Below are 22,582 nucleotides of genomic sequence, written 5' to 3' on the forward strand. Positions count from 1 at the left end.
CCTCTGGGTTATGAATCTGTCACTCCAGCATGTCCTATTTATTTCAGTCCTGAGGTTCAGGTCTCTTGAGCGTGTAGCTTGATGGGATTCTGATTTTCCAAGGTGCAGCATGTCCATTGATTCCAGGTTGGACATGGCTTTATACTTCAGACGCAGATTGCCTCTGGGCAGGCGGTATGCCACTGAGTGGAGCTGCAGTTTCTTTAACTGGGCAGCGAATGGCATGTGTTTGAGCCCTTTGATCCTCCTGGTGAGGTATTTTTTGGTCGTTCCAGCTGCTCCAGGTGTTTGGTAAGGTACATCCCACAAGGGGCATTGTACTCCATTATGGGCCTGATGAGGGATGAGTTAAGAGGCACGATGACCTCCCCTGATGTAGATGTGAATACCTTCATGATTAGGTGGGCTATATGAAATGTTTTTTAAACACTTTGGCCATGTGATTATCGAATGAGGGATTGCTATCAGCTTGGGTCCCCAGGTCCGTTATCACTTCTTCCATACTTAATGGGTTACCACCTATGTGGTAATTTGTGGGCACTTAGTTTTTGACAAAGGGGAGGGCTATACACTGTTTTGCATTTAGCTTGAGGACATGGCTCTGGCACCAGTTGTCTGTTTCTATGAGGCCCTTTTGTAGGATGCTTGTGTCAGCTGGAGGGTCGATTATGGCGCCCAGTTTTCAGTCATCTGCAAACTTGTTCACCAACAGTCCTTCTGTGTTGGCCTGTACCTCTGAGAAATATATACCAAACAAGGGAGGTCCCAGGACTGAGCCTTGTGGGATGCCACTTGTAGCTGGTTTGGGGTCTGACATGGCTCCAGCATTTCTGACCATGTGGGTTCTGTCCTTGAGCCAGTTTGCAACCCATCTAGTGACATAGGGGTTTATATTGAAGCTGGTGATCTTATCTATGATGACCAAGTGGGGTACTGTATGGAAGGCTTTTGCGAGGTCCAGGTAGGCTGTGTGGACCACCTTCCCCTCGTCAATGGCCTTGGTGACTGTTTCAAATGACTCAACCAGGTTTAAGAGGCAGGATCTGCCCTTAACAAAGCCAAACTGGGTAAGATCCAGTGTCTGTAGGTCCCCAATATGTTATTTCTGAGGTCCATGATGATCCTTTCCATAGCTTTGCAGACAAAGCTAGTCAGGCTTCTGGGGCGATAGTTTGCAGTATCCATTGAGGCACCACCTTTGTGGAGAGGGACCATTGTTGCTGTACACTGCTCTTTGGGTACATATCCTGTGGTAAGGCTGAGATTGAACAGTGGTTTTATGTTTGTGTTCAAGTCTTCTTGGGGTTCATGTTGGACACAGCCCAGGACACCGTCTGGTCCCATTGATGCTGTTTGTTTTGCTTTGGAGAGGCTGGCTGTTACCTGAGCATCTCCGATGTCAGGGGGCCAGCACTCTGCTGGGATAGATATTTGCCCTTTTGGTGGGGAGGGGGGGAGAAGTTTGCACTGAACCTGTCAGCTCAGATGTTGGCAATGTCTGTGGGTTTGGTGTATTGTTTGTCATTTTGGACTACTTCTGAGCATATCTGGGGATTCCCACACAGGTTCCTACCATAAGTAAAGAATGCCTTGTGATTATCCTTGGTGTCCTGTACAATTTTTATCTCAAAGATGGCCTTAGACGATCTTATGTGTGGCCGTAGGTTTTCAATAATACTGATCAGAGATGCCTTCCCTTTTTGGGATTTTGATCTATCATATAGTAGCTTCCTCCTTGTATTGCATGGTTTGTTTATGGCTGGGGTCAGCCGGACAGGATGCCTGGCTTTGGAGGATTGGGTCTTGGTTTTATTTGGGATTGCATGATCCATGCATTCCTGAAGGTGTTCATAGAATGCGTTTGAGGTCTGGGCCATATTTTCCACAGGCACACAGGGGCTGTGAAGGATTCTACCTCAGTTTTGAGGAGTGTGACATTTGCTTTAGTGAATAATTTTCACTGTGTTTTTCTGGCCATGGGCTGGGATCGGGATGTGAATATCCAGTGAGATTATTCTCTGGTCTGATCTTACCAGTGAGGGATACACTTCTGGTCTTGGGCATAGAGTCCCCATGTTGGTGATGATCAGGTCCAGTATGTTTTCCCCTGTTGTGGGAGTGGTAGCAAGTTGTTCCATAGCATTTTGGTTTATAAATTCTGGGAACCTTTGAGCTAGGGTGTTGGGGCTAGGGTAATGTTCCCAGTCTATGTTTGGGTAGTTGAAGTCCCCCAATATAATGGTGTTTGGGGAGACCTTCATATTTTCATGTGTTCTCCAGTCAGCCAAGTGTGGTTCCTGGGTTTAAGAGGGTGGTCTGTAGCAGGCTATGAACTGGAAGGCGGTTTTAGCCACTGTTAGTTGCACAAGGATAGTCTCCGATGCTTCATGCTGTGCCACCAGCCTGGGGGTGTGGGTATCTTTGAAAAATATTGATACTCACCCTCTTTTTGTAGTTTGTTCCATGTTTTGCAGCTATAAAGCATGGTATGAGGTGTAACCTGTTAATGTTAGGGTGCTCTTGGGAACCTCGAACCAGGTTTCTGTTACTGCACAGATATCAACATTCTCCATGCTGAGGAGAGTTTGGAGTGCGTGCATCTTGCAGTTTAGACTTCTGGCATTGAGTAGCATTACTTACGGTTTCTAATCCCTTGTGATACCTATGGAGGTGGGTTTGTGTTTTGAGCCTTACCTAAAAAAGGCACTATGGGGGTGACAAGAGCCTTTGGCAATATCCAAAAGGCCACAGGTGATAGGTGAAACCCATCCCTAGCGAAGCATCATGTCTTGTCGAGCATGTCATCCCAGGCTGACAGGCATTGTATCCCCTTTCACTGACACCAATACTTAAGCCAATTGATGTAATTGATCATCTTGCCTTCATATTGTGGCCTCATGTTTGGTGAGGGTAGGATGATACTCAAGGTCATCAAGTTTGCATATACTACATGGTGGTAAATGCTGTTTAGCACTACCTTACATTGCTTAACACATGGCAGTCATGCCTCAGGTGGTGCTGCAGGGCTGCCTATGTCAGATGCACATACTGCACTCCCTATACATGTTTGGAAACAGGTAGTGTCAAGTTAGGCATCTCTTTTACTATATGTGCGAGTCAGAGAGAGGTATCATTTCCAGGGTTCCTACTGAGCCAGTGTATGTGCTATGCGTTGCCTCTTTGTCAAGGCCAAGACATACTGGGCACGCTTCCTTCTGCCTACTGGGGCATGCTCAGGTTGTTCCTCCTCCGAGTCACGCTCTGCCTGTGATGGCCTTGGCGCTGGTGGGGGGGCTGTTTGTCCCAGGCCTATGCTGATCCTGCTGCAGCTGTTTTCACAGAATCATATTATGTAGCATAGCACATACCGTGACAATTTGGGTACATGTAGTTGGTGAGTATTGCAAGGCTTCACCAGATGTGTCCAGGCACCGGAACCGTGACTTGAGCAACCCAAACACACGCTCAATTACATTTCGTGTTTGTGCATGTGCCTCATTATGGCTTTCCTGTTCAGGTGTGTGTGCGTTTCTGATGGGTGTCATCAGCCACGGCTCAGTGCATAGCCAGCATCCCCCACTAAGTGACCATGTGGGATGCCCCATTGGCAAATGTCTGGTACAGCTGCATCAGATGCCAGATATGAGAATCATGGTAGCTTCCATGGCAGCCAGCACACACATTCATTATACACGACCTGGCAGTTGATGGAGGGGAAGCCCTTGTAGTTAATGTAGGCCCTACCCCGCTCACCGGCTGGTGCTTTGATGCGTATATGCTTGCAGTCTATTGCACCAACTACCTCAGGGTATTCTGCTATTTGCAGGAAGAGACGCTTATTGCTGGCCAATACCTCACGGGAATTGGGGAAATACACATGATCGCTGACATGGCATCCAGGAACTGGTGCAGTACCCTGGATGCTGATGCCTGTGATATCCCCATCATATCACCAGTTGGTCACTGAAAGGTACCTGTTGCTAGTATTCTTAGGCCAACACATACCTTGGTTTCCACTGGGATGGGTTCCCCTCTGTTGGTTCTGTGTGTGAGGCGTGGCCTGCACAGCTTAATTTGCTGCAGGAGGTCTCTGTCCACTCTATAGCACTCCACTATCTCCAGCTCATGTAACCTCTGGTAGGTGACCCTGGGCCTGTACACTCTTCTCCGTCTCCTCACTGTGGTTTGTCTGGCAGCATTTGCATTGTCACCACCCTCAGCATGTTGCATATGTCACCTTATAACAGCAATGGCAGCCCCTAGCATTTTTTGTCTGAGTGTAGTTTTTTCAGTTTTCACTTCTAGTAGCTTACTCCAGTGTTGCAGTGTCTCTTGAGAGAAACAAACTACACTGTTTGCAGAGTTTTAAGTGCTGGGCTGGGCTAATGTTCTGCCTGTGTAATTGCCTGATTCTGATTGTTTGCACCTGCTAGCTCTACTAGTATTCCCTGGTAGCTTTCTACTATTTGTTGTGCTTCCTTTTTCCTTTCTGTTTCCTCGGGGGAGCGACGCGCATACAAGCGGAAACACACTCACAGCAGCTCACACGTGCGCACACATGCTTAGACGGACTAAAACTTGCTTATTTGGGTAGAAACGTGCGCACACACGCTTACAGGTCTTCCAAAAGCCTTATACATGCTTACTCCAGCTTAAACACGCGCACGCTTCCATGCGCGCATTCTGTCTTACTCGAGTTTACAGGCGCGCACACACACGCATACCCGCTCAGCAAGAAACTTTGGTGTTATCCACAGTATACACCTTCCATTTCTTGGCATTCCCTGGCCTACCTGTTGACACACCTCTTTCCATGATGTCTAACTGACAGCTAACACATGCCACTGTGCTCCAATGAGCTTTACTACTTTCATACATACCCCCCTTGTGATGTCACCTATCTCCTACTCTGTTCCTCCCCATATCCCACTCCTACACTCCACTGACTGTGCTCATTTGCTATGTAAAAGTGTGATTCACTATCCTAACACTCATTTACATAGGATTGCCAACTAATGCTTGGTTACATGTCTTAGACTGGGCTTCTCCCCTTAGCAACCCCTACTCGGTGGCCATGTTGTCTTCAGCCTGCTATTCCCTTACATTGTCACTTAACAATTTTCATAAATTCCACGTTTGTGGCTTTTATTGTCTTATTTTATGATTTTTATAGCGCACCCCCTTTGCACGACGCTATGCTACGCTTAAACATTGGAAATCGCTGAAACAAAAATTCGTTTTATTTTAATTTTGCATCTGTGAAACTTTCCAATGGCCGTATATTTGGCCATTGGCATGCTTCCTCAACCATATGCAACCTTTATTTGGAGCTGACAAGGCTCCATTGTGCTATTTGCAGAACAAATTGTCAACAAGTTGTCAACTGAGTACATTTCTGCAGCTAACACATCTCCTACTCGGACAGGTTTGTGCTTCCTGGATTGCAAATTTACTTCATTTGCATGCCTTTCGGCTGCAAGTGAGGCAATTTGCATATCCCAGCCCTGTCCGTGTAGGAGACGTTTTAGGAGCTCTCTTACACGCCCCTACAGGCTGTTCCTGGATCGCTCGTCGGACATGATGGCTGCATGGAGTCCTACTCTACTCGTAGACTCCGTGCAAGCCATCGTGAGATGTGAGGAGTCAAAACATAGTAAAACAAGAGATGCTACAAATCAGAGTAAAGTCTACTGCTAAAGATGTGACATTTCAGAGATGTTAGAGACATTGGTGTAACAAGGCATGTATCATGCATGCAACAGCATACACTTCAACATATGCATTTTTTAGATAGTAAGATGTGATAGAACTTGTATATTTATTATCAGAACAATATATATTTTGTTAATATTTTTTTTTCAGAAAGGTGGTTTGCTAAATATATGCAAAGCCCGTCATTTTTTTTCTTCTGCTATACTGAAATGGTATAGTTTCCAGAAACATGCACCCTCTATAGTTGGGGAAGGCTAAACTTGTTACATTGTGGATGTTGGTGTACAATTCCAAAAAGCCTTATTAGGAGACTAAGCTTTTTCAAGCGAATGAGGGCTGGCCACTTGATGGTGTGAACATTTGCTCAAGGTGATAGTCACTGTTAATGTGACATCTCAACGACATGCACAAAACAGAGAAATGCTGAGTGAAGACAATACAATGATTATCAGAATTAAAGAAGGTTGAATTGATAGAGAAAACATAAGATGCAGGGTTATTTTTTTTTTCGCTGGTTGGGAGGCATCTTTTTCCTTGGTCATCTAGCTAATCACATTAGCAAGATGTCCCAGCATCCTCCTCCATGTATACATGAACACACCTTTTGTGGGTGGCAGTCAGCCCATACTTTCAGATGGAGTGGTATACTAATGTGGATTATGTTGCCATGCAGAACATCACCTAGAAGTAGTGTAAGATGAAGCAGGTGTACCATCTCCGTGTATTTTCAGCTCCTCTCCTGATAAGGAATATTCAGCCCCAACAACACAGTTGAACAATTGGGTGTTTTTCTAAACTGGGGTTGTCTTTCTCCTTGCTGTTTTCCTTATCCTTTTGCAGTTGAGCCATGAAAGGTGAGTTACCATAGTTCATTGAGAGCAGAGTTCTGCTAAGGGAACTTGAATTATTGATAGCCAGATGGTATAGCACCAGTGACATGAAGGTTTTACCCTGAGTCCACTACTGATGACATGGAGTCAGGGCATCAGAAGGGGAGAGATTCACAGAGGAACAAGGAAACAGTTGTTAAGGAACAGTTTCTGGTGCAGACCAAACTCCCTGAAACAGATGGGCAGTGCACAGAGGAGGCATGTGTCTGTGTACAGTGTACATGAAGGCAAGTATCATGCATGTTGCAGCCCAGACTCTCAGATTTAGAATGGGGGAGTTGGACTATAGCTAGATGCAGTTACAAACACCACAGTTTCTCCTAGTTTAAATTTGGGGGAGTGGTTTGGTGCTGGAAGAGAAGCTCTAGTCCAAAAATAAAGGCAATTGGGATATTTCAAAAGCAAGGAAAGGCTTGATAGAGGGTAGCGCTGGCTTTGCCAGTTACTCGTATGACTATTCTGAAAGTACTATTTACGTCAGACACTGAAAAATGTGAATATGTTGAGAGACTCAAAGGCTAGTAACCATATATGTGTTGCAGCATTGAAAACTGTGAGACCGAATCCATTAAGAGAAATGTTATTGGGGAGAACTATGAAAACAATGAAGGAAAGGATGGCTGAAGTTCTAACTGCAGATTAGCTGTGGGGGTTGTGACGTCCCTTCTCTGGGCCAGTGATCAAGGAGTCTCAATCCTCACCACGGACACCGGTGAGGGATGTTCACTTGGAAGAAAAATGGATACACACAGTATTTGCAGATGCAGCTCTCTGCACCAAGCACAGTTTCCCTTAAGAGCACACAGGGAACATACTTCCGTCCTGGAGCTGGGTTTCCCTCTCTCTTACCAGGCCACAAATACGACTCCACACTGACCACAGCTGTAGAGTTGAGTCCTCAGCTGAGCGTTCCAAGCCAAGTCCTCTACCACCCTTTCTGTAAAACCAGTGCTCTATGTCCCTGCTCCAAGTAGCTGACACACACACTCTTTGAGATTTGACTTTCTCACACACACACACACACACACACACACACACACACACACACACACCTGGGAAAATAAACTTAAACCTTGCTCTCTCTCTCTCGGCTGACAAACGCACACACTTGGGAAAGGGTGGCACAGATTTACCAGCTATGCCCCCTTAGCCCAGACTGTAAGGTAGATACTGCCACCAGAACACTCCAAAGCCAGCTACTCTAGGGCTGTTACAAGGGTATGCCATTATACGAAGTAAAATTAATACTAATATAAATGGTAGTATTTGGCCAATGCAGCAAGGCTGTCGGGAGCAGCCATAGTGTCACCAAATAAATATAAGTACTCTCAAAGGTCAAAATATTCTCTAAAAGACCAGCCACAAAGAAAAGTTTAAATATATTTAATAATAAATAGTAAACGAACATGAAAACACTAAGTATCTGCTTACAATAAACACCAGAGTTTCAGTCACAAAGAAAAGTTTATATATATTTAATAATAAATAGTAAACGAACATGAAAACACTAAGTATCTGCTTACAATAAACACCAGAGTTTCAGTCACAGGAAATATTAAAAATAACACAGATGGAAAGATTCATGCAGATAAGGAAAAACATTGCTTAACTAATCTCACTTTTTCTTTTCCTGACTGATCTAAAGAATTACTATTCTCTGGTTACTTATTAAAGAAAGGCAAGATGAAGTGGGTGAGTGGTCCTGTGTCAAGTTGCACAAACAGACTGCTGAGAGCTAAATGATATCTCTCACTAATATCTAAATATAATTTCAATGCTGGCTATAGAATGACATCACATCTGGTCATCTGACTGTGGTTCCCACACTACCCCTTTGACTAGAAACTGATCCAGAATCTACCACATGTCTTGTTACCATACACACACTCAGAGCTTTGCTAAGATGTGTTAATAGCATCTGGAAGCTATGTATGTGTGGCCAGGGACATTCATCCTAACCCTGACCCTGACCTTATCCCACCTACTCTCACAACAGATCCACAACCACTCCCACATCTACCTAGTCTAACTTCCAAACATCTCTCCTTATACTCAGCATTGTCAACAAGGTTATAAAATACAACACCTGGATAGCCCAATACCTCCTCCCATATAGTTGCTTTTTATGAAACATGGCTCAAACCACATATTGCCAACAATGTATTTCTCCCTCCAGGCTACAGTATCCTACACCTAGACTATACACCTAAAAAAGGAGGTGGTGTAGCTATTATGTACTTAGACAATCTCACAGTATCTCTCCCCTTACCAACCCACTCCCTCTTTTCACCCTGCAAAGCTCATTATTGCAAACCGCTTACGCAATGCCCATAAAACCCTAACTATAGTTGCAATCTGTACATCTCCTGGAGAAAATATACCCATATTAGAACAGATCCTCTGCTGGCTATCTGATAACATACATACTGAAACCATAATACTAGGAGATGTCAACATCAATTTGCAAACCCTCTAACTCCCCAACCTGCAGCATCAATCTATAGGGATACACTCAACTAATGTCCTCTCCCACACTTCAGAGACAATCCACCAGCACCTGTTCCGTACTTGACTGGATTCTTGTATCTCACCCTTCCTTCTACCACCACCCTGAATCCCTTCCTGATTTCATAAGCTATCACATGCCCCCATCCTCTCCAGACCACATAAAGTTATAGAGTGTCGTCTAAATTCGACCCCATAACCTTTAACAACACTCTTTCCTCCATAGACTGGTCAGTCCTCTCAAACTTACCTCTAGACGATGCTGCCCTAAAATTTAACTCTATCTTTCTCAACATCCTAAACTCTCTTGCTCCTGTTAGAACCATAAGAGTTAAATCTCGTTGCTCACCCTGGCTCACTTAAACAACTCAAATTCTAATCCATAAGAGAGATTCTGCCTGGAAACTTTGGTGTAGAACTAATTCCCACTCTGACTATCAAAAATATAGAGAACTACGTACTCTAGCTAAAAAACATATCTATACAGAAAAAGAAAAATGTCTACCACACACCTCTGTCCACTGAACCCAGAAACCCTAGACAATTCTGGCAAACCATGAACCATATTCTCCATCCTGGTAAATCCCTCTGCTCCCAACCCCTGCCCCAATAATACCCCCAAGAAACTGCATCCATTTTCAGCTGTTACTTTATCGACACCATTAGCAAACTCATGCAGTCCTCAAACCAACCCAACCCCCTCACTTCTCACTACAACAAACTCTATTTTCACTAAATCCTAGTCCCACTAGCTACATCAAAAAGCTTCTCCTAAACTTAAACCATATTCTGCATCTGCAGCCGACCTGCTATCTTCTTTCCTCAATGTGGCTCCTAACTTCATAGCATATCTTGTCTCAGTTCTCATAAATCGCTCTATTAGAGAATCCATAGTTCCTGCTGTCTGGAAAAAAATCCTATAAAATACCCACCCACAAAGGTGGAAACTCTGTTGAACTCTCCAATTATCGACCTATTGGCATACTCTCTCCCCTGTAAAATTCTAGAACACTGCATTGATAAACAACGTATGGCATATCTTACCCAAGAAAACCTGTTCGCCCCTACTCAACATGGGTTTCGCCCACTCCACAGCACCACAACTGCTGTCATCTCCTTCACTGACTCCATCTGTTATGCCAGAGATAATAACAAACTTGTATCCTGTCTCTTTCTTGGCTTCTCCAAAGCAATTGACACTGTCTCTCGCCCTATCCTGCTATGCAAACTTTCTCAACTTAACCTATCTTCATCTACTATCTCTTAGTACAACAGTTACCTCACTGACCGACAATAGTCTGTTAGATGGCGGTCTGCTTTCTCTCCCTTTCTCCCCATTAAAATTGGAGTACCACAAAGATCAATTCTTGGTCCCCTTCTCTTTAATATCTTTACTAACCAATTTTATACTTCCTGTCTTCAGTCATCTGACATACAATATGCAGATAACTCTACTATCATCTCTTCTGCTGATAACCTCTCTGACCTACTATCTACTACAAAAAACTCTTTAAACCTCACTGAAAAAATGGCTTATCAACAACCAACTTTTACTCAACCCTAAAAAGACTAAACTTCTACTCTACCTCCCCAAATCCCTCTCTCACCTGAAGTCCTTATTTCCCATATCTTCCCTCAATAATACAATCATTAAACCTGTTACCTACAACTAAGTTCCTTGGGGTGATCATTGACAATCAACTTAAATTTGATGTTCACGTAATTCATAGTATAAAGAAAACCCTAGAAAAAATCTGTCTTCTCTACAGAAACAGACGTTTGCTAACATCTGACACCAGAATCTCACTTGCTCAAGCTTACCTTTTTCCTAACCTCTTCTACAGCTGTCAAATCCTTACTAACCTACAGTCTTCACTACTCTCTAAACTTGAAACCACCTATAATAAGGTTGCTAGATTTGCTGCTAATCTTCCTCCTAAAGCTCACCACTGCCTTACCCTCAGGACACTTAACTGGCTAGAGCTTCCACACCACCTCTTACTTTCCCAACTTCTCATAATCCACTCTCTCCTTACCAAGCCATCGAACTGCCCTAATATCTCATCACTTGTATCCTCTTACACTCCCCCTCAACTTCTTCGAAACTCTGTCCAATATCTCCTAAAGATACATAAATGTAAACATACCTTAGGCCAGGTGCTGTACAGTTATCTCCCTGCTCTTTCAAGGCTTTCTATGACCCTCAGAAACATCACTCCAGTCCATGAGTTCAGGGAAGCTCTGAAAAAACACCTTGCCAATTATTCGATCTATCTCTCTAATCATCCTACCTGAACTCCTTCCCTTCCCCTCCCACCCCCCCCCAGTTATTTTCTACCTTATCTCCCTGTATCTACCTTGTTTCTCCCACTAACACCTATTTATCTTTTAAGCTATTCTCTTTTTATTTCATCTCACTATTTCAACTTCTCTCCATAACCCAACTCTACTTTGTACTTGTCACTTGCCATCTGTGTCCTTGTGTATTACCTTGGCTCTCATATATTAGAATTATGACACCCTTGGTTCATGATTCAAACTGATACTAAACTGCTCAGCAGACTATTAACAACTATCCTAAATTTCAAACTACCATATCTCAACAATTTACCTGGTTGTAGTACAATTGTATTTAAACTTGTTTGTGTTAATCTGTAAATTATTTTTTTTTCTTTCCTCTATCTGTAGCACCCACCACATATTTACTTATCTTGGATTTCTTTATATTTGTTAAATCATTGTTTTAATTACTTATTTTGAACTTCTGTATTTTTTGTATCTTAATTCAGTGTTAAATTTTGTTATGTGGAGCTTTTCTCCCCAGGCCTCCACTGAAATAGGGCAGTTGCTCAGTCAGATTATCCCAGCAAATATCAAATAAATAAACAAATAAATAAAACCATTTTAACACTTCCACTCTTCCTACAGAGTTACTAAGCCAGGCTTCTTGCAGACATTTTGTCTCTGGCTGCAGTCAGAACTGTGAGATAAATCTTTATGGCCTAAACCAGGTAATTTAATTCCAGGCTATTTTTCAAAGTTAGCTGGACTGAGATTAACCTTTTCTGTTCCAGTATTCTCTGTTACAATGTATTCATATCAACAGTTACAATATAGTTTGACATGCAGGTGTATTTCTTTTCTGTCCATCAGGACCCACAGTTGGTACATTTTTAACACAAGCAGCTTTATATAATTATTTTCAACACAAGCACCTGTACAAATCAGTTTGATATACAAATGACATGTAATTCTTTACAAAAAACTCCAGCAAGCTGTGCTGGCATATGTTACACATCCACTGCCCTACTTTCTCTGCCATAACTGGCACTACCTCACATTGTCATAGGGGTATTTGGCAGTACAACTTCATTGAAGGGGGAGACTAGAGCTGTCTGGCAGAAAGCTGTGACTGTACATTGAATGCAGTCTAATATGCTTTCAAGAAAGCTTTTGATTCAGCTCCACATGGGTAAAATGAAAATAAGTGTTAGGAGATGACAGTAGAGCAGCTGCAGAACTGAGTGACAGGATACTGAAAGTAAATCCAAACTACAAACAGTAGTACATGAACCCAAACAAAGAAATATACCATAAACTGAATGGCAAAGTAAACCAGGATACACTCCACACGAACTACTGTAGAATCACCACAACCAGATTTATTGATGCTTCCTGGTACCTCGGCCAGTATGCCTTCAAACGGGAATAACTTTCAACATCATTGCCATACATTTTCAAAACCACTTGCTTGTGAATTAACGATCTAATTAACCTAATCAATCAAGTTCATTAGTTCTAAGAACCAAATTTAAAGCGACAGTGCTACCAAATGTGCATGTAGAAATATGTAGAAGTAAATACAATTAAAAATGGGAAAGCAGGTTCAGAATTCAGTATCTACATATTAACTACTACATATAAATAAACAATATTAAATCAATCAACTAATCTAGCGGTACTATGGCTGGGGCTCATGTAGAGAATGTTTCGCTGCTGACTGTGTTTTGGAAGGAGAGAGATGCTAAATTAGCTCCAGGAGATCCATGGTCCGAGGGGGTTACAGAAGAATTTGACGACAATTTTTTTAAACTTGAGAAACTGCTCATCAAGAAAGTGATGCTGTGCTATGATACTAAGCTCCTGGAAAAGTATGTGAGTTTAGACATTACACCGAGGGGGTTTAGACTAGATAGGCTGCCTGCATATGATTTTTTGGATGAGGAGAGCGATCTTATGGAGGAGTGGAAATCCCTTGCCTTGACTTGCACACTGGGTTGGCTAAGAATTTTGGTTAAATGTAATAAACGACAACAGGAGAAAATTCAAGGTGAGATCCTTCAGTTGCAGGAAGCTTTGGTTAATTCCGTTTTGGAAGATGTGTTCTCTAATAGATTGAGTGAGATTAAAACCAGTGTGATCAAGGTGGAAGAAGGGGTGATTTCACACAAAAAAAGAAAACTTGATCGGGACATAAAAGACTATAAAAATAATTTAGTGTTTACATGGCAGAGGAAGCCCAGGAGGATAAAACAATCTAGAGCACAAGCAGGAAGCAGGTCTCGCGAGATGAGAGACTCATCAGTTTCATCTGTTGAAATGTCGTCTAGTAGGAAAAGTGTTTCCTTTCAAAATCTGAATATGGAAGGGGCCAGTGGACAGGAGCAGCAGTCCAATCCATACCAAACGAGGGGCTGTGGTCGGAAATGGCAGGCAAAGAATTTCAGCAATAACATAGGGCGAAAAGTTAAGAACTAGTTATGTTAGAGACATTGGGAGTACTGTTTTTCGGTTCAGTGTCCTGGGTTTTGACACTGGCAATCTGAACTGCCAATTTCAAAGTGCACATACGGAAAATGTGTTTAATGACTTAAAAATAGTCAATTTGTCTGACTTCATTTTGAACTCTGATATGGAAACAGTCTTAGAGAAAGGCATGAAGTTTGTACCTATGAGATTCCCCAGTCTAGCAGATTTATTTTTTGAGGTTAGTAGATTTTGTAGGAAATTACATCTTCGAGTATTTTTTCATAACAAAAATGTTATTGCAGTGACTGATGTTTTAGATTCAACAATGTATGAGGACGAAGTCAGTTCAAATGATTCCTTGTTGAATTTAACTATCTGTGAAAATGATCTGTTTGACTGGGAAAATGATTTAGATACAAATAGTGATGTGGAGCATGAAGGTTTCTTCACAGGTTATGGTAAATTTCAATTGCCCTTGTTAACAGTTGCTAGTACATTCATGCCTCCAAGAGTGTCTTCACCCATTTGCACCTTTGAAAGTACATTGCTTAAACAGTTAAATTTAGAATATGGTAATGTTAGAAAGAGTTTTAAGAACTACAACTTAAATAGAAGCAAATGGAAAGATTTACAGAGTATGAGGGAACACAATGACAAATATGCCTTCACTCGGTCAGACAAAAGGGGGCAACTTGGTGATTTTTTCAAAAGCACAGTATGTATCTATAGCTGAGAATTTACTCTTGGATGTTACAGTATATGAAAATTTGTAAGAAATCATGTGAAGGAATACAATGGGAGACTATAAGAGCTCCTAGAAAGGGGAGAAAGATTGGGTTTATTTTCAGCTGCTGACATTAAAAAATTCAATGTAAAAAAATCCCAGGGATGCTACATTCTTCATAATCCCAGAACTACACAAGTCCATGGAAAATCCCCCAGGGAGACAGATAGTTTTGGGAAAAGGATCATACCTACAAAATTTAGGCACTTTCTTGGACTATCAAGTTGAAGGGTCTTTTACCTAAGGTAACTTCACATATTAAAAATTCCAAGGAATTATGTGATTTAGTTGGTGGTAAATGTTGAGGTAAAAACTTGTATTGGGCTTGTGTTGATGTAAGGGCATTATACACAAGTATAAGGAATATCTGGGGTTTGGAGGCTGTGATTTCTATGTTAGGTGAAGGCCCACAGACAAATTATTTAGTGCAGCTCTTGGAATTCTCCCTCACCCATAATTGATTTAGTTTTGGTGGACAGTACTTCTTGCAAAAGGAAGGAACAGCAATGGGGGCATCGTATGCCCCTGCTTATGCCATATTGTTTATTAATTTTTTTGAGAATAGGCATTTGTACAATACGGATTTTTTTATCCACCATGTCATCACTTATAAAAGGTTTATTGATGACTTGTTTCTCTTACAGCAGATTCCTTAATTTAAAGGAGTTACTGAATTTAAGAAAGCCTCCGATGGTAGGAGGCTGGAAGGGAATCTCTGCATGTGGCAGATGTGGGGTATGTAGTAGGTTAAAAAATCTAAATGGTAGCATGATAAATAATGTTAGATGCACAGTGAGGGATCATTTTACTTGCAGGTCAAGTCGGGTGGTATACATTCTTGGTTGTGGTTGCACGCCAACTAGATGGTATGTGGGACAGACTAGCAGGATGGTGAAAAATAGAATTTTGGAACACCTAGGAGACATCAGAAATAGTAGGCTAGAGAGTCCTGTTGCTCATGGGGGTTCAGTAGCTAGTTTATTTTTTGGTGTTATTTTAGCTAAACATTTCCACATGCAAGTTGAGAATGTTTCGAATATATTAAATTGGAAGCTAAATTTATTACTAATTTTAATACACTGTACCCTAGGGGTCTGAATCAGGTGTATTTTGATTCACATCTTAAATGCATTTAATGAAATTGTAGCTTGGTTTGTATAGAATGAAATTATTAGATTAGTTGATTGATTTAATATAATTTATTTATATGTAGTAGTTAATATGTAGATATTGAATTCTGAACCTGCATTCCCATTTTTAATTGTATTTATTTATACATATTTGTACATGCACATTTGGTAGCACTGTTACTTTAAATTTGGTTCTTAGAACTAATTAAATCAATTAATTAGGTCATTAATTCACAATCAAGTGGTTTTGAAAATGTATTTAAAGTATGGCATTGATGTTGAAAGTTATTCCCATTTGAAGGCATACTGACCGAGGTGCCAGAAAGCATCAATAAATCTGGTTGTGGTGATTCTACAGTGGTTCATGTGGAGTCTGTCCCGATTTACTTTTCCATTCAGTTTATGGTATATTTCTTCATTAGGATACTGAAAGTACTCATAAATCTAGTACCATCCAGGGACCTTCTAGTCTCTCTCTTCATTTTTTAATATTGTTGGAGAACTATAAAAATTGGGCTGGAGGGCATTTTGTTTGTGATTAAACTGGGATGATATCTGCAATCCCTGGCCGTTCCTTTCTCTGTCTCATTGAAGAAGCAAGGCTAATGAGGAATGAATGGGCCAGTAGAGGAAGATAGCGTGATAGTCATGGGGGACAGAGCCCAGAAAGAGAGATTAAATCGAAAGAAAAGAAAAAAAAAGTTGCACAATAAGAAGGGTTAATGGAAGGACACTGGAGGGATTATTACAGTTTTTTCTTTCATTTCTAACGATGGTAGAATAGTGGAACACTGAATCAGGACTTCAGAGGATCTAGTAATGATGCACACTTTTTAGTTGCTTGAATTTTTTGCATTTCACTGTATAAACTCTGTAAAGAATTGTTTCAAAAAGGAAGCAGTTGATTGCTCTTCTGACTCTTTTTTTTTTTTCATGTTCAGGAAGAGGAGTAAGGCTGTATTACATTGGGGGAGAAGTGTTCGCTGAGTGCCTTAGTGACAGCGCCATTTTTGTTCAGTCTCCTAACTGCAATCAGCGTTATGGTTGGCATCCAGCTACTGTTTGCAAAATTCCACCAGGTAAGGCTGAATAGCATCTTGAAGTGGCACTGTGATTTATTTTTGCATTTACTGTTACTGCATATATGAGACTTTGGTCCCAGTCCCCTACCCTTCAAAATACCTGCATGTCACACTAGATTTCAGGACCTCCATAAGGCAAAATATGCAGATTAGCATAGAACGTACACCATTCTTTCTTTGAGGTAGATACTTTTGAATCATTTGAAACAGTGAAAAAGGAATTAAGACATTTTAAGGGGTGTATGTGGAGTGGGATTGTTGGCTTGCCCTCTTGCAGAGAGTACTTCAGTCATTTTTCATGAACATTGTTCACTTGCGAGTCCCATATTGTGCACAAACTATGCAAATAAAACAGTAGTTCAGAAGTGCAAATTACAGGTCATTATGAAAGGAATTCTCAATCCGTGGTGGTGCAGTGGTAGCGTTGTTGCCTCACAGCAAGATGTTCTCCCATTCGATTCTCGGCTGGAAAGCGGGGAGTGCCTTCTGTGTGGAGTCTGCATGTCCTCCCCGTGGTTGGGTGGGCATTCGAAAAACATGCGTAAATGGGTGTGCCTTCGTTGAAGGTTGAACGTCAAGCTGGCACCTCGGCGTTCATGAAAATCTACTGCCAATCATTAGCGGACCGAAGTTCTGCTGCGGCAACCCCAACTGGGAAAAAGCCGAAAGACAAACAACAACATGAAAGGAATTATCTCTTACCCCGAGTTGCACTGACTTCAGAGTTGATTGCATTACATTGAGGGTTTGTGTACACAGTGTAGCCTCCTGCATGCGCCTCCCCCCAGTATATATTTTGTCTTTGTTAGAATACATTTTCATACACTGTTAATCCAAAACTGGGTGTTTGAACATTGTATTTTTTTCATTAAGATGACCTGCATTCCTGTCTGATTCTTGTCTTATTTTGTAAGAGTACTTGTCAAAAAAGTGTCCTGTCTTTGTGATCTTGTCAGCTGTCAGAAATGTCTTCTTTGATCATGATATATATATATATATATATATATATATATATATATATATATATATATGTGTGTGTGTGTGTGTGTGCATACAAAAATTTTTTTTGATAGCTTAAAGGAAGTACAGTTTTACTGGTTACTGAATCAAACTGGCTTCCCATCAAGCAACATTATCATCCATAATGCTCTTTTCTCAGATTTATTTTGCCTTGCACATCGTGCTGCTGACTGAAGTCCTACACCCACACAGACTTTCAGAGCTGAGAACCCTTCCCATTAGGTCAAGCTAATGTTACCTTTCCATGCACATCCTCACGAATGTGCTGTAAAGATGGTGTAAGCCTGGCCATCTATACTACTTTGTTGCCATGTTCACTAATTGCTCAGTGCACACATTGTTAAAGAAAGTAGAAGCAGTAGTCCATTGTGTCCAGACCATGACTGAAGACTAAAGCGGGTAAGTATCCCATTGGTATCCCTTTTTTTTTTATCTGAATGTTTATGTTTTGTGAATAAAATATCCATGTGGCATCAGTCCCACACAGAGGTGTTTAGTATGGCTGCTGCTTTTAAGAATAGCACACATATGTTTCCTGATGCCAGATTTCCTTAGTGATGGTCATGGTTAGTGTTTGTTTTTTAACATTAGAACACAGAGTTAGTGTGTGCAGTATATGTTAGGTCAGGTCTACGACTGGTAACCCAAGATCTTCAAAAAACCACAGGTAGCAGCCAGGTAGTTCTAAAAAAGTTTAATCCACTTATTACACAATACACAGTAAGCGCTTTCATCCATAAAAGGACTTTTTCAGATTGAATAATGTGATTAAAACACAACTGCTTAAAAACATTTCAAAGACAACACATGACTTAATTAGTGATGTAACTTTCTCATTTTGAGATAAGCCACAAAATCAGCTCTATCATTCAGCCCAGGTGGATAGCATGCATTTAGCTTAACTTGCCAAACATATTCTTTCCACCCAAGCTCCTCTTCAGCATCGAATCTATTGTTAATATCACTGTCACTTCATCCAAGACAACAAACTTTAAATCAACTTTACATGCTGGACTAGTTTTATAATGCTTCCCAAATGCATTTTTTTCATCTTTTACAGAAACAGCATCCCATTGGTATTGGGAGGGTGACATAATGGTTAAGGCGGTTACCTTACATGCACAAGGTGCAGGGTTTGATTCTCACATGGGGTAATTGGCTAGGCTTAAAATGGCCCACAAGGGCAATTAGCCTAGTAGTAATCTATGAACCTAAATAAACAATAAATTTGGATTTACAGTTGTATCTTCCTTGTATTCTAATTAAATACCCTCCAACTGCTAACTCATTTCTATCTGTCATTAAAAAATTACACATATTGCAGTTTAAACATTTATACATTCCTGGATTAATAACCCTATTATTATAAGGAAGGGGGTTTAATTTTGCTTGAAACATATATTTAAAGTGTTTCCCTTTTTTCTGAACAAATACTGGCTTTTCTCCTAGAACCTTACACATCTCTGCATCCGACTTGTAACTTCCAATTGTTATTAATTATGTTTTTAATCGATGAATTATCTACACTATTCTCTATCTGCATAGCTGTACTAAAATCACTATATTTACCACTAGACGCTGCCACTGTCATTTGATCACTTCTCATCAGGTGGCTTTCGTTAAGGGATTCTGTCACTACACTTTCTGGATATCCTCTATTAATAAATTTGTCACATAAAACTCCACTTTCCCTTATAAAATCACTATCCTTATCTGTCAGTGCATCTCTTCTTTTGAGCTGACCTTTAATAATGTTTTTCTTGGATGTAGGCTATCATAATGTAAATAGGCGTTATTTTGTACTTTTTTCTTGAAAATAGAGGTACATAGACCTTTCACCTACCTTGTAAATAACTAAATCTAAATAGTTGACACTCTGTCATATATTGCCGTAAATTTCAAATATGAACATACTTCATTCAAATAATTTATAAATACATTAATGCCTTCACTTCTCCAAATAAAAAAAATCATCAATAAAGCGTTTATAAAACATATTTTCCATAAAAGTGCTCTCATATATATGAATTCTTTCCCATCCTTGCATAAAAGATGTTCGCATAACTCGGGGCCATGGCAGCACCCATGGCCACACCATTAGTCTGCTTGTACATCCTTCCATTGAATTCAAAAAAATTATAGCTCAAAATCAAATCCAACATTTCCATTATAAGGCTCACCATTTCTTTGGATAGTTTTTTAGCCTTTTACAAGTTAAAACCTAACAATCTCACATTCCCTCATCATTAGGAATGACGGTATATAATGACTTAATATCAAGGGTGACAAGATAATCATCCTCTCTAATACATAATTGCTTAATTTGATTTTTAAAATCAAAAGAATCCTTGATATAAGCCTTATTATCTACCATAGTAGGCTGCATATGTTTATCTACATAAATGGCCAGTGCTTCTGTTTTACTTCCAATAATAGTAACTATTGGACACATGGGCAGATTATCCAAATCTTTGTGTATCTTTGGCTGCCCAAATATACGACTAATTTTTGGAGTTTCCACTCTTTCCCCTAGGAAGGAGCCATAGAACTTCTGGAATTTGGTCCAACAAAAAACAGTAGCTATTTCTCCCGTCTAGGAAGCCCTCCTGGATGTTTTCACTCATACCTGCCTGAGGCCAGACTCCCATCCTCTGTGTCAAAGAGACCTGTCTATACAAAAGTCCCACTGCAGACCTACTCTGGCTCCAGGCTGCAGAACACCCCCAAATGGCAAAAATAGTAGATCCCTAAATAGATGTGGTAAAAAAAAAAAGATGTATGCATCTGCAGCACTTGCTTTTGGAACTATAAATAACCAAACTCATTTTGGAAGTACCATGATCATGTCCTCAAGAAATTGATAGACAGTTCTGAGAGAGTGCTGGATGAAACCAAGAGGGCTTCCCTTTTTCAGTAACCTCATATCTCACTGCCTCTGGGGAAACACACCATCAAATGTGATAGTGATGCTGTTGATGCAGTATCCATGGTTGGTGCTACAGGGTCAGTCCTTTGGAGTCACTTCTGCTTGAGGACCCAGTCCCTCATCGAAGTTGTGCTTTTGAAACTAGTCAGTTCTTCCCTAGATAGAGAGCTGTTCTTTAGGCTTCATGGCTGTAATGTGTTTAGAAGGTTGGAAGACGAAGTAAAACCCATGAAATGTGTTAAACACATGTTCCACAGTACCCTTCCACAAGTGAAGTCAAGAAACAGCAGATGATTGGACAGTTTAAAGAAATGGTGTGCCAGTGTATTATTCAGGGAGTGTATCTCCAAAACACTAGCGAAGATGAAATTGCGCATTCTGTTGTCTATAGTTACAATTGCTTAACTGTGAGCAGTCCTTGTGTTATTGCATGTTTACTTGTATCTGTACATTTTAAGAACTAATTTGTACTCCTTTTTCTAATCACCATTTACATTTTATATGTATAACTAATTAAAGCTTGTGTTTTGGCTGAAAGTGGTCAACAAACAAGTTCACTTGCCCCTTTATTAAATAATAAAATAAATATAATACAAGCTATCCTTCCAAGTAAGGACTGTTTTTCAGGAGGTAAGGTAGAAGCAAGCAACCCATTGGTAGAAGGACCTACCAGAGCACAAAATGGCAGTGGGGGGTAGCCCTTCCTCCGAGTTTGTTTTCCAGTAGGTGGCTGTGACTTTCCCCAGCCCTCTGTCCTCCCACCCTGGCCCTCTCACCATCCCTACCCAGCACCAGGATAAGGAGGCAAGTGAACCACCTGCTGTCAACAGTGGCACTACATTACCACAGACCTGTAAACTTAAATTTAAAGACGTCTCCAGAGAACACATACATCAGTGCCTGTCCAAGCCTCAATAGAGGGAAATCCAAGGAGTCCCCAAAGACCTGGAACACAGAAAAGTACCCCATACTGCAGGGAAAGCAAATAAAAGGCTTTTATTCCAGACTCTTTCTGATAGCAAGGAAGGATGGAAATTGGAAACATATTTTTTAGAATCCGTCATGGTTGAACAAATTTTTAAATGTCCTATAACTTAAAGTGTTTATACTGCAATCACTTCTACCTATGTCAGGGCCTTAAACACTCCTAGTCACAGTAGACTTCAAAGTCTCTTACCTGCATATTCCAATATTCGAAGGACACACGCAATACAGGTGGTCTGCTGTGGGAGGAATGCATTTTAATTTCACTTCCTTACCCTTTGGTTTCACTACTGTGTCCAGAACATTTTCCAAATGCCTGGCCTGAGAGAGAGCACATGGCAGAGCAAAGGACACCCATAATTAGCCATACTGGGATGACTTCCTCATCTAGGTCCAAATTTTAGAGGAAATGCAGAGGGGCTCTAAATTATGACTTGCAGTGCCTGAAGAGACCAGGGCTAGCAATCCACCTGCAAATGTCCAACATGAATCTTATGCAGGGAAGAGTATTTCTAGGGGCTGTTTGGACACAAACACCTGCAGAGTCTTTCTTCTCCAGGAAAAGTTATAAACTCTCACAGACGTCATTTGAAACATGACCGACAAAACCAAGTGGACTGCCAGACAAATCCTCAGCATTCTATGCCACATGGCTGGACCATTCTTATGGTCCCACTAGCCAGAATGCATATGAGGAGATTACAGTGGTTCCTATGGATTATCTGGTACCAGCAATCCAAACCGCAGGGTACACTGATAGCAGGGCTACATAAGATCCAAAGAACAAAAGGTATGCCTTT

At 41.0% G+C, this 22,582-nt stretch overlaps 1 protein-coding gene across 2 annotated transcripts in view; it reads left to right on the forward strand.

Annotated features, from left to right (window-relative positions):
- SMAD3 (SMAD family member 3) overlaps positions 1–22,582 on the forward strand; it is a 1,147,441-nt gene that overhangs the window by 879,322 nt on the left and 245,537 nt on the right. For both annotated transcript variants that reach the window (XM_044077876.1, XM_044077878.1), the window contains exon 7: positions 16,712–16,849. In XM_044077876.1, coding sequence (XP_043933811.1) covers positions 16,712–16,849 — 138 coding nt within the window. The remainder of the gene's footprint in view (positions 1–16,711; positions 16,850–22,582) is intronic.

Source organism: Protopterus annectens, chromosome 7.part0, assembly GCF_019279795.1.
Source record: "Protopterus annectens isolate FY-2018-M chromosome 7.part0, PAN1.0, whole genome shotgun sequence".
NCBI lineage: Eukaryota > Metazoa > Chordata > Ceratodontiformes > Protopteridae > Protopterus > Protopterus annectens.